This window comes from Triturus cristatus, chromosome 4_2, assembly GCF_964204655.1.
Source record: "Triturus cristatus chromosome 4_2, aTriCri1.1, whole genome shotgun sequence".
Lineage (NCBI taxonomy): Eukaryota > Metazoa > Chordata > Amphibia > Caudata > Salamandridae > Triturus > Triturus cristatus.
Window position 1 is genome coordinate 268,144,602 of NC_140586.1, and position 11,763 is coordinate 268,156,364.

The following is an 11,763-nucleotide window of genomic DNA, read 5'->3' on the forward strand; positions in this document are numbered from 1 at the left end:
TAAGAGAACTGCACACAATCTACATATTTCAGGACTGCACTTTCGTGTCAAAGCCTGACTCATTTAATCAAAGCATAAGCAAAAACTGCCGTCTAATGCTACTAAAACTTGACAACAAGACAGGTTTTAAAACAGTTATCTGTCAGCAAATACACGATATTACCACATACTTCTCTCACAGTGGTTCCCAAATGTACACAGACTCACAGTGTGATTCTAGACAAGCAACACTATCCCTAGCAGCTTACCAAAACTCATTCACTACTGTGCAAGGGGTAAGGAGACTACACACAATCTACACATTAAAGTACAGCACATTAGTGTCAAAGCATGACTTATTTTATCAATGCATAAGCAAAGACTGGCTTCTAATGCTACTAAAACTTGACAACAAGACAGGTTTTAAAACAGTTATCTGTCAGCAAATACACAATGTTACCAAATGCTTCTCTCACAGTGGTTCCCAAATGCACACATACTCACTGTGTGATTCTAGGCAAACAACACTATCCCTTGCACTATACCAAAACACATTTCTTCATCTAAAAGGAGTACTACATTTTAGTATAAAAACATAACTCATTTCACAAATTCATAAACAATGACTGGTTTCTAATTCTACCAAAATATAAAAACAGCACAGTTATCTGTCTGCAAACACATAAAAAACACAAATGCTTATCACAGAATGGTTTCTACATGCACACACACTGTCAATAAGATTGTAGAGAAACAAAGTACTCCCTACACTTTAGCAGGAGAAATACATTAGTCTGATTAAAATCAAAATACTCTACATACATCCCCTCACAATTAAATAACTCACCTTTCAAATTATTTTGTAGATTAAGAAGTATATCAGTCACACACCAGATTTTCTTTTACAGAATCTCTGCACTGTGCACTTCTCAGCAAAAACAAAGAATGGAAAAGTGTCCCTTTCATTTTCCACACATATACATGTAAACATCAAATTACAATCCTTCACACATACACTCAAAAGCAAACACACATTTCTATTGGTTAAACATTTCAACCCTTTCCAACTGAAATACTTTTCAACCTTCCCCCAATCTGCCTTCTGCCTCTTACCATAGAAACAGGTCATGAAACACTGCACTGAGCACACAGGTCACAAGTTTAGCACACAATGTTGCTAAACAAGACAGGAAGTGTGCTTGACTTTTCAACATATCAGCTTATCATATATAATGTTCCTTACAATCTGTTTTTGTTAACCAATAAGAATCATACCTTTAACAAACAGAAATATACACCCTACCTTTCAGTGTAGAAAGTAGTCATACAACCAATGATTTCTTGTCTTTTTTCCCCAAAAAATTCCGTGGATCCGCGCACCCAACGCGAGAGAATCCGTGCACCCAACCCGATAGGATGCACCCACCGTGCGCGAATTTCGCTGTTTTAAAAAAAAAAAGGGCCCTCTAGAGGGTCAAAGTATTTCCATTCTGCCCCCTTTATATGTTTTACACACTTAATCACCTTGCTTCTTCAGCCTCGCTTCTACCGAGGCAGAAAATGGCCACCAACAGTTCCTGGTTTCGAATGTAGACAGACACTCGACAACCAATTAGCATTCAGCACGTGATTGGGAGGGTGCGCGCTTGGTTCGGGGAGGGTGCGTGCACGGTGCGGGTAGGGTCCGCGGATCCTCCCCGGCCATAGATATTTATGTACTTTTAGCTCTAATTTTCTCAGGAACTACTGAACGGATTCACACCATTTATGCAAAAGGCACGAGTATGAACTAAGGACTATCTCTTTGCCAAATTTGGTGTCATTCCGTTCAGCGGTTCGGGCTGTAGCTGCGACAACAGATCCTATGGGAAATTGCATGGGGAAAATGTGTTTTGGGACCCCCCTTTTTTCTTGGCCCCTGCTTGACGAATCACCACGAAACTTTCAGGGTAGGAGCGGAGCGGAGCTGGCCAAAAGTTTGGAAAATTTCGCAAAGAATCGTCAACTGGCAGCAGACTTATTGGGAATAGAATGTTGTGAATTTCCTATGGACCAATTGGTTTCTTTAAAAATGCAAAGCATCATGAAACCAAACGACCGTGAACAAGGTATATGTTGATACCGAAACGCGTTGGTTAATCTGGTTTTGCTGTCCTAAGGGAACATGAATTACAAATAAATCAAGTTCGGAAACAAGCTGTTGGAGTGCGACCTTTTACTTCCATCAGGGAGTTCGGTGTTCATATATATATATATATATATATATATATATAGCAGTCAACCTTTCCTTGAACGATCCGCTTAGTCCTGGATCAAGAAGGGGACGGACTCCAGTAAGTTGTACCCAATTCAATTTATTTTTTGTTTGTGCGCTCTGCCGCCATGACGCGTTTCGGGCTCAGCAGCCCTTGATCACATGACGAACCCCTCGTGAAAGTCCCTTTTAAAGTGACAGTGCATAATTGTTTGCCATTGACATAGAAGAAAGATTTTACCATGGTGTAGATGCTTTCAACATACTAAATCTAGTCATGATTACTTCTTGTGATTGTAAAATACAATACTAGATTTGTTCCTCATTGCTTCATGATTTATACAGAAATGTAATAAACTGTAATTTAATATGAGGCTTGAGCTATTAGCTCATATAACACTCAGTGCATTTGTGAATGTATAAATACATAAATAAACTGCACATATAAAACCAGAGCAATACAAATGGTAAAAAGCATGTTAAAAGCAAGGTTTGTTAAAAAAGTTCATTTTAAGCAATTGCTGAGCAGCATGGTATTATTCTAATTGTGCAAAACGGCAAGTAAAGTGCGTAGATGTGCAAAATAGTGCAATAGAATCACCTGTGCATTTGTCCAATTGTTTTTGAAGAATTTTTCTCTCTATAAAACGTGATTCATAGGGATGAAATGTAGGTCAAGGGAAAAGATAAAAACGGGGAAAAGAGGGGGAGAGAGAAATGTTGCGGAAGGAAATTTACAAATATGTTTAAAAATATCTGTGTTGTATGTAGATAACAATATCTTTCAGTGGAGAGCCTTGGACCATGAAATCTATATTATTTAAGTTTTTTATTGCTGAGTTAGCTATAGATTTCTTACAGCCACGTATAGAGATCTTCCGTGGTGTTAAGCCCCTGTGGGCTTTTACTGTCCAGTTCCAATATGTATTTGGTCTCCAATTTTCTGAGGAGAGCCTCACGATCACCACCTCTTCTAAGAGGTGGAATGCAGTCAATTGCAAAATATTTAAGGAATTGTATGTTGCTTGCATGGCAATCCCTAAAATGTCGGGCCACCGGATATGAGGTGTCTATGTTGGTAATTGCACGTAGGTGTTGGAGAATTCTCTTGTGGACCTGCAGCTTTGTGGATCCCACATACTGCAGTCCACAAGAGCACTCCAACACGTAAATAGCAAATTCCGTTTTGCAAGACATGTTTTTGGTGATCATGTGTGGTTTTTCCTCAAAAGGAGTGATGAATGAAGTTTTGTTTATTGCGTGTCTACAAGCACTGTGCACTTCTCAGCAAAAACAAAGAATGGAAAAGTGTCCCTTTCATTTTCCACACATATACATGTAAACATCAAATTACAATCCTTCACACATACACTCAAAAGCAAACACACATTTCTATTGGTTAAACATTTCAACCCTTTCCAACTGAAATACTTTTCAACCTTCCCCCAATCTGCCTTCTGCCTCTTACCATAGAAATAGGTCATGAAACACTGCACTGAGCACACAGGTCACAAGTTTAGCACACAATGTTGCTAAACAAGACAGGAAGTGTGCTTGACTTTTCAACATATCAGCTTATCATATATAATGTTCCTTACAATCTGTTTTTGTTAACCAATAAGAATCATACCTTTAACAAACAGAAATATACACCCTACCTTTCAGTGTAGAAAGTAGTCATACAACCAATGATTTCTTGTCTTTTTTCCCCCCAAAATTCTGTGGATCCGCGCACCCAACGCGAGAGAATCCGTGCACCCAACCCGATAGGATGCGCCCACCGTGCGCGAATTTCGCTGTTTTAAAAAAAAAAAGGGCCCCAGGGGGTCCTTCTGGGACCCCCTAAGCACCTCTTGAGGGTCAAAGTATTTCCATTCTGCCCCCTTTATATGTTTTACACACTTAATCACCTTGCTTCTTCAGCCTCGCTTCTACCGAGGCAGAAAATGGCCACCAACAGTTCCTGGTTTCGAATGTAGACAGACACTCGACAACCAATTAGCATTCAGCACGTGATTGGGAGGGTGCGCGCTTGGTTCGGGGAGGGTGCGTGCACGGTGCGGGTAGGGTCCGCGGATCCTCCCCGGCCATAGATATTTATGTACTTTTAGCTCTAATTTTCTCAGGAACTACTGAACGGATTCACACCATTTATGCAAAAGGCACGAGTATGAACTAAGGACTATCTCTTTGCCAAATTTGGTGTCATTCCGTTCAGCGGTTCGGGCTGTAGCTGCGACAACAGATCCTATGGGAAATTGCATGGGGAAAATGTGTTTTGGGACCCCCCTTTTTTCTTGGCCCCTGCTTGACGAATCACCACGAAACTTTCAGGGTAGGAGCGGAGCGGAGCTGGCCAAAAGTTTGGAAAATTTCGCAAAGATTCGTCAACTGGCAGCAGACTTATTGGGAATAGAATGTTGTGTATTTCCTATGGACCAATTGGTTTCTTTAAAAATGCAAAGCATCATGAAACCAAACGACCGTGAACAAGGTATATGTTGATACCGAAACGCGTTGGTTAATCTGGTTTTGCTGTCCTAAGGGAACATGAATTACAAATAAATCAAGTTCGGAAACAAGCTGTTGGAGTGCGACCTTTTACTTCCATCAGGGAGTTCGGTGTTCATATATATATATATATTCACTGAAAAAACCATAGGTTTCACACATGTTATAGTTAGCGGAAATTTTACTGATAAAAAACCAATGAAATTCCCCCGTTATAGTTACTGCAGGCAACTATAACTCACGCGACCGCAATCCTCTGCTGATGCTAATACTGTATTTAGACACTTATTTGCCCATGTCTTCTTCCATACATTTTTAGCTATACATATATTACAAATATTTTTTTTTCATAAAGACACATATGTCATCAGCAGAAGATTGCGGTCGCGTGAGTTATAGTTGCCTGCAGTAACTATAACGGGGGAATTTCATTGGTTTTTTATCAGTAAAATTTCCGCTAACTATAACATGTGTGAAACCTATGGTTTTTTCAGTGAATTTGCAAGGTTTTTTAAATGCTAATTCCTAACTATAACGTGTGTGAAACCTATGGTTTTTTCAGTGAATTTGTACGGTTTTTTAAATGCTAAGTTACTTTACGCCATTCGTGGCGTGCGCGCCCACTTAACGCAGTTCGTTCTGTGCGCGCACGGTGCGCTTCGCGCACCGTGCGCGCACAGTGAGCACGCGGTGCGCTTCGCGCACCGCGCACCCACTTTACGCAGTTAGTGCCATGCACGCACGGTGGACGCGCGGTGCGCTACGCGCACCGCGTGCCCACGTTACGCTAGATGGGCCATGTAGGCACGATGCGCTTCGCGCACCGTGCGCACATGGAGGACATATGATGCACTTCGTTTTGAAAGGTAATATTTTAATTTTTCGTATATTTTATAAGCCATGCACAAATGGTGCCCTTCGGGCACCATTTGCACACGGGGTGAGAGAGTGTGGATAATTTTTTTTTTTATTTTTTTTTAAAAAAAATGTTAGTTTATCTCATCTGTGATAAGCCATGCATAATTGGTGGCATTCGGCCACCAATTGCACACGGGGTGGAGAGAGTGTGGATGATTTTTTTTTTTTAATAATTTTTTACCGTACGCGTTCGGTAAACGTAATCGGCGAAATTACCGAAAAAATAAAAATTCCGTTTTTGGCCTTGGGGGATCTTTGGGGACTCCCTCAACATGCCTATGTGTGTGGGAGCTGTCTAAACAGCCCCTTTACATGTTTTTGGGCTTTAAACTTTAAAAATCACTCTCAGTGCGAGAGAGAAAATGGCGGCCGCCGCTTCCTGGTTTCGGCCGATTCGAATGTTTACTAAGATCTAAGAGCCAATCAGAATCGCGCTCGCGCACGCCACCGTACGCGTACGGTAAGCGTACCGTAAGCGCACCGTAAGCTGGCTCAGATATATATATTGATTTAAAGGCTATTTTCTCAGAATCTACTGAACAGATTTACACCAAACCTACAAAAGGCACTTCCTTGACCTGAGGACTACCTCTCTGCCAAATTTCTAGTAATTCTGTTCAGCCGTTCGGGCTGTAGCCCTGTCTAAAGGTCCTATGTAAAAATGCATGGGAAAAACTCGTTTTGGGACCCCCTTTTATCTCAGCCCCCGCTTGACGAATCCCCCCGAGACTTTCAGGGTAGGAGCGGAGCGTAGCGCCCCACCTATTTTGAAAAATTCGCGAGGATTCGTCGACCGGCGCCAAAGTTATTCAAAATAGAATGTTGCGGATTTCCTATGGAAACGTGGTCCTAACTATAACTACCTACTGGCGACCGCCAGTAGGTAATATATATATATATATATATATATAGATATATATATCACCACCAAAGAAGATCACTCGCTCTCCAGGAGATTTGCTTTCAAGGCTTATTTAATCCAGTATATAACAGCCGTGATCGAGCCCAATCTCGTCGAAACACGTTGGTTTGTGAGCTTCGGAAGGTGATGGCTGTCATATACTGGATTAAATAAGCCTTGAAAGTAAATTTCCTGGAGTGCGAGTGATCTTTTTTGGTGGTGATATTAATGGCGGATCTCGATTCCTTTACCGCACCACTCGCACCAACCGTGAGCACGCTGACTAAAGGAATCATTTAGTGGAATATATATATTTTGAGTCACAGAAAAAACAGAGTTTATAGGGATGTGATAGTTAGGTGAAAATTTCAGTTAAAACATAACTATAAATCATGACCCTTCCATGCATAGGGCCTGATTACGAGTTTGGCGGTGTGGCACCAGGTCTGCCCTGCCACCGCATGCCAAACCCATGGTCTGGCCGCCATAAGATTATAAGTGTTATGTTGTAAATGGTAAGGTAGGCAGAAGGACACTTCATAGTAGTTACAGGCTAGGTTTATTAAGTTATAGCAGCGCAATACACCTGGCCAGCTGACCAGACCATCAACTGACAAGAGTAGAACACTCTGGTACAAGTTAGAACACTCACAGGTATTCTGGGAGGCTAAGGAGGTAAGAACACTAAGGAAGGGCTAATGACCACTGTCAGACATATTACATGAAGAATCAATATACAACATATTACTCGTGTCTGGCAGGCTTTTTTTAAATTTTCCCAGGGTGGTGCCTCTGAAAATGGGCACCGCAATGTAAACGCCAAGCACAGTTCCTGCACGGCAGGAACTGGGGTACATGCACCCAAGGGGGCACATTTTGTGCCCCCCCCTGTGTGTACCCTAAGGCACAAGGGGGGCCTTTAGGGCTTCCTTTGTTTCCTCTCTGCTACAGTTTTCATGGAGGAGGAACTACTATGAAAACCATTTGGGAGAGGAAACTAGTAATTTGTTTGGCAGGACCGCAGCGTTCCCACCAAAGATATTGCAGCCTCAGGACCACCAGGAAACTGCGGTTCCCTGGTAGCTGCAATAATCAATGGTGGTCTGACTGGCCTAATTGTAATAGGACGGTAGGAATACCACCACTGCAGCGCCCCCTCCACCAGACTCGTAATCTGGCCCTTTGTTTTGTCATTTATGATGCAATTTCAAATGTTGCTTTGATGTTATCAGTGATGTCATAGATCATGTCATTAGTGATGTAATATGCGCTGTAACTATCAGTGCAGTGCATGCCGAGGATGCGAGTTACAGTTACAGAGGGCACACCACCTCCCAAAATAATTATTAATATTAACCCCCGTGCAGCCACCATTTTTGTTTCCGCAATTTCATGATTGTATCCCAGGATCTCCGTAAAAAGAAATAATAATTATGGCCTCAGGGTCAGAAGGGTTATGGGGGCAGGATATCTACCCGACCCTTATTTATTTTTTTAGAAACATTTTGAGGACAGGGAACTTAGTCCCCAAGTCCTGTAGTGGCTGCCGCAACATTGTTATTTATGTTGCTGCCAGGCAATCATAGTTCTCTCTCCGGCGGCACCAGCACTTGTCCCTTGAAACCAACCACTCCTATATGGAAATATTTTTTAGCCTTAACTTATAAAAAACTACTGAACAGATTTACATCGAATTACAAAAGCACCCTTTCTGGTCCAAGTTCTAGCTTCCTGCCAAATGTGGTGTAATTCGGTTCCGACATTCTTACTCTATCATATTCCAAAGAAGTCTATGGAAAATGCATTGATATTTTACGTTTTGGGTGCTCCCATTCTCTCAGCCCGCTTGAGGGATCACCCTGAAGCTTTTCAGGATGGAGCTGAGCGAAAAAGAGCACTTTTTTGGAAAGTATCGAGAGGATACGTTAAACAAAGTTATTAGCAAACAAAAACACCATCCAAACTATTCTAACTATAACTACCCACTGTCGAGCACAACTGGGTTATATATTACCCAATGGTGGTAGATCTATAGAATAAAATATCAATATAATGCATTGTCATATACCACGTTGTAAAAAAACATGTAAATGACAAAACGTGCAAATTCATGGTAACGGCAACTCTGCATAAGGACTGTGCTTAATAGAGGAGGGCATACAAGTGTGTGTATGCATGTGTGTGTGTGTGTGAGAGACAATCATGGCACACACCACTTTCGTGGGACTCAGAGAGCCATGCTCTCTGAAAGCAATTAGTGAAATTACTATTTCTGCACATTAGTTGGGATGGGCATGGTTTTCCAGAATGCCCTTTGCCACCATATTGCATATGATCCTGATAAAGATGAGAGAAGCAGACATGCATAGAATTGGGTTATCACCAGTGTGGATGGAAGTTTATTGAACCCTGAAGTCCCTTGCAAATCTAACCAAAGAATGCTCTTCAATTAAATCTAGAATACTACAGCTTGAATGTTCTTGCATGATTTTCTCCCACAGTAACAACACCCTAACACTTTGTCATTGATTGGGCTTCCTATCTCATTTTCTCTGCAGGTCATCGTGTTTGTTTGGGGGAACAACTTGCCAAGATGGAACTGTTTCTCTTTTTCACCACCCTCTTGCAGTGCTTCACATTCACCAGCCCTGAGGGACAGCCTGGGCCGAAAGAGGATGCCATCTTTGCTCTCACACGAAGCCCTTATTCCTACCAGATCTGTGCCATAGTGAGATAATCATCCACCTCCGATGGCCTCTCCAACATTATTCAGCTGTTGTCCACGTCTCTTTGTAAAAGAAGGACCAGCTATGTATATTTTTAATGCAGAAGAATCCTACATAGATCTGGATCCAATGGCTTCCCATTCATTCGCCAGCACAATTCAGACACACCTGCATTGCCCACTAAGCGCTGCACTCCTCTTCACCCTCCTATCTAAGCGAGAAACTGAAAATCTCTGGAGCTAATAGGGGTTTCCAAAATGCCCAATCCTTGCTCTTGGAACACCCCACCTTCAGTCGACGACAGTAAATGAGCCAGTCATTCTCTGGTAGTGCCACAATAATCTAGAACTCCTTACCTCCCCCTTCACCTAACAACCTGCATTGTCACCTTCAAAAAGGACCTCAAGCTCCTCGTATTTGATAGACACCTTGGTTAATCACTCTCAGTCAGACTTAGGTACTCTCTCCACCAGGAGTCGAACTACCCTCGTAATGTGACACCACCATCTTAATCGCTGCTTGAACTATGTTCCACCATTGACTAATCTGCTGCATCTGTCCTGGTCGAAGCTACCAATGCTAAGGTCTGAATCTAATTATTGTAACTATAACTTGCTTTACCCTGTATCCTGCTACTTTTGTAAAGCACACTGATGCCTTCGGGCCATGTCTGTGCTAAATAAAATTGCAAAAATAAAGTAAATAAAAATTAGTCCTATGCCTGTAGCACACCTCATCCTGTGTGTTCCTCTCTATGTGACCCTCTCTTGGATAAAGATTTTGTTGTATTCTTCTCCATATGATTGTGAAGGATGTATGACATTACAACGCATGCTGTTACAACTCATGCTGTTACAATGAAAGTTTTACAACGCGAGTGCATTGACAACGCAGGACATTACAACGCAAGTCTTTACATCGACTTGCACTAGATGGCGTGCTAACATTAAAAAAGTGTAATTTACTATTCCAACTCCAGTCCACGTAACAGTAGGGAAGGTGTTGGGATAGTAAACTACACTATTTTTAATGTTAGCACGCCATCTAGTGCAAGTCGATGTAAAGACTTGCGTTGTAATGTCCTGCGTTGTCAATGCACTCGCGTTGTAACAGTTTTGTTGTAATGGTAGTGCGTTGTAAAAGTTGCGTTGTAAAGGTTGTTCCCCGATTGTGAAGGATGGGCTCCAAAAGTCATCAGCTGCAGTTGTAAATGTGGACTAAGTCCTCCAGTAAATCCATGACATTCAGGTTATCACCTACATTGATAACATTTCTCCATGCTCAGACAGCATCCCCACCTTCACCACAAAAGCAATAGCAAGAGAGGAGGACAGTTACTATAGATTGAGGGCCTGATTTATAATTTCGCGGCATGTACACTACACAGCGGCAGCAGCTATACTGTCCATCCAAGATAGTGATCCAACCGCCAAATTTAAAAGCTGGTGGACTTTTGATTTAACCACGGCATAGACTACTCCTTCTCTGCTGTGACTAAACCCCTCTGACGGCCCTGCGAAGTAACACCTTTTGGAGGCAGGTTTCTAATTTCGCACACCTAATGCAAATGGGTAGAAAAAGAGGCCAGTTTTCACTGCCGATCACCACCAGGAAAACCCTGGCAGCGAAGGGCAGAGAAACCTGCTAAATGCTCCCATCCTCATGGAAAAAGCTCCCATGTCGAGGGGGAAATTTTCTGTTTCATTTTCAGAAAGAAAATCCTATTTCTGGATTTTCTTTTTAAAAAGAAAAAAGAAAACAGCTTCTTGACAGAGACCTGCACTAAACTGAATAAGGCTTTATCAGGAACTTGCGTGATGGTGGTTCCTGCTAATGCTTTAGAAATTACCGCCCGCTTGGCAGGTATTTCTAAACTTGGCAGGCAGCAACTCGGTCATGGGAGACGGAGTAATTTATTCCTTCTCCCTGATGGAGAAATGGGCCTCCTGCCATTAAATAAATTAGGCACTGAATATTTTTAATAAAATGGTCCAAAACTCTGCCCCACTTTGATATACTGAGGCCAAATAGTTTACTTTGTATAATATGTCTTCCAGAAGCTAGTCTAAATAGTGGCCCAGAAAAAGCTTTTTATCTCTTTTTTTCACACCGTTTCTAGTAATATACTGTCATACTGTCAAGACTGTATCATTATTAATATAGTTTATATCAGCTCTCAAAAGTAAGAAATCCGATACTCCAGGGATTCATAGCCAGGGCCAGGTCTCACTTTTAAGTATCAGTTTGTTCTACAAATGCCTTATTCAAGTGGCAAAACTGTGTTTAAATATAAGGAAGAACAACCTCTGTTATATTCAATATAGGTACCCTATATAGGCACAGGTAACACTGCAACCTTTTACCTATATCCTTCTCTACATTTAATAAATAACGGTTCATAAGGGACCGACCTTTTACCTAGATACGATACTGCATTCAGAACACAGGTTTTTCCCTAGTTCGAAACTGATACA

The 11,763-nt window shown here is 41.7% G+C and overlaps 1 protein-coding gene across 1 annotated transcript in view; it reads left to right on the top strand.

Annotated features, from left to right (window-relative positions):
- The window catches only part of LOC146833608 (cytochrome P450 2D20-like), a 70,766-nt gene extending 61,466 nt beyond the window's left edge, over positions 1–9,300 (top strand). The window contains exon 4 of the mRNA XM_085599908.1: positions 9,122–9,300. Within this exon, the coding sequence (XP_085456034.1) occupies positions 9,122–9,300 (179 nt within the window). The remainder of the gene's footprint in view (positions 1–9,121) is intronic.
- The last annotated feature ends 2,463 nt before the right edge of the window (positions 9,301–11,763 follow it).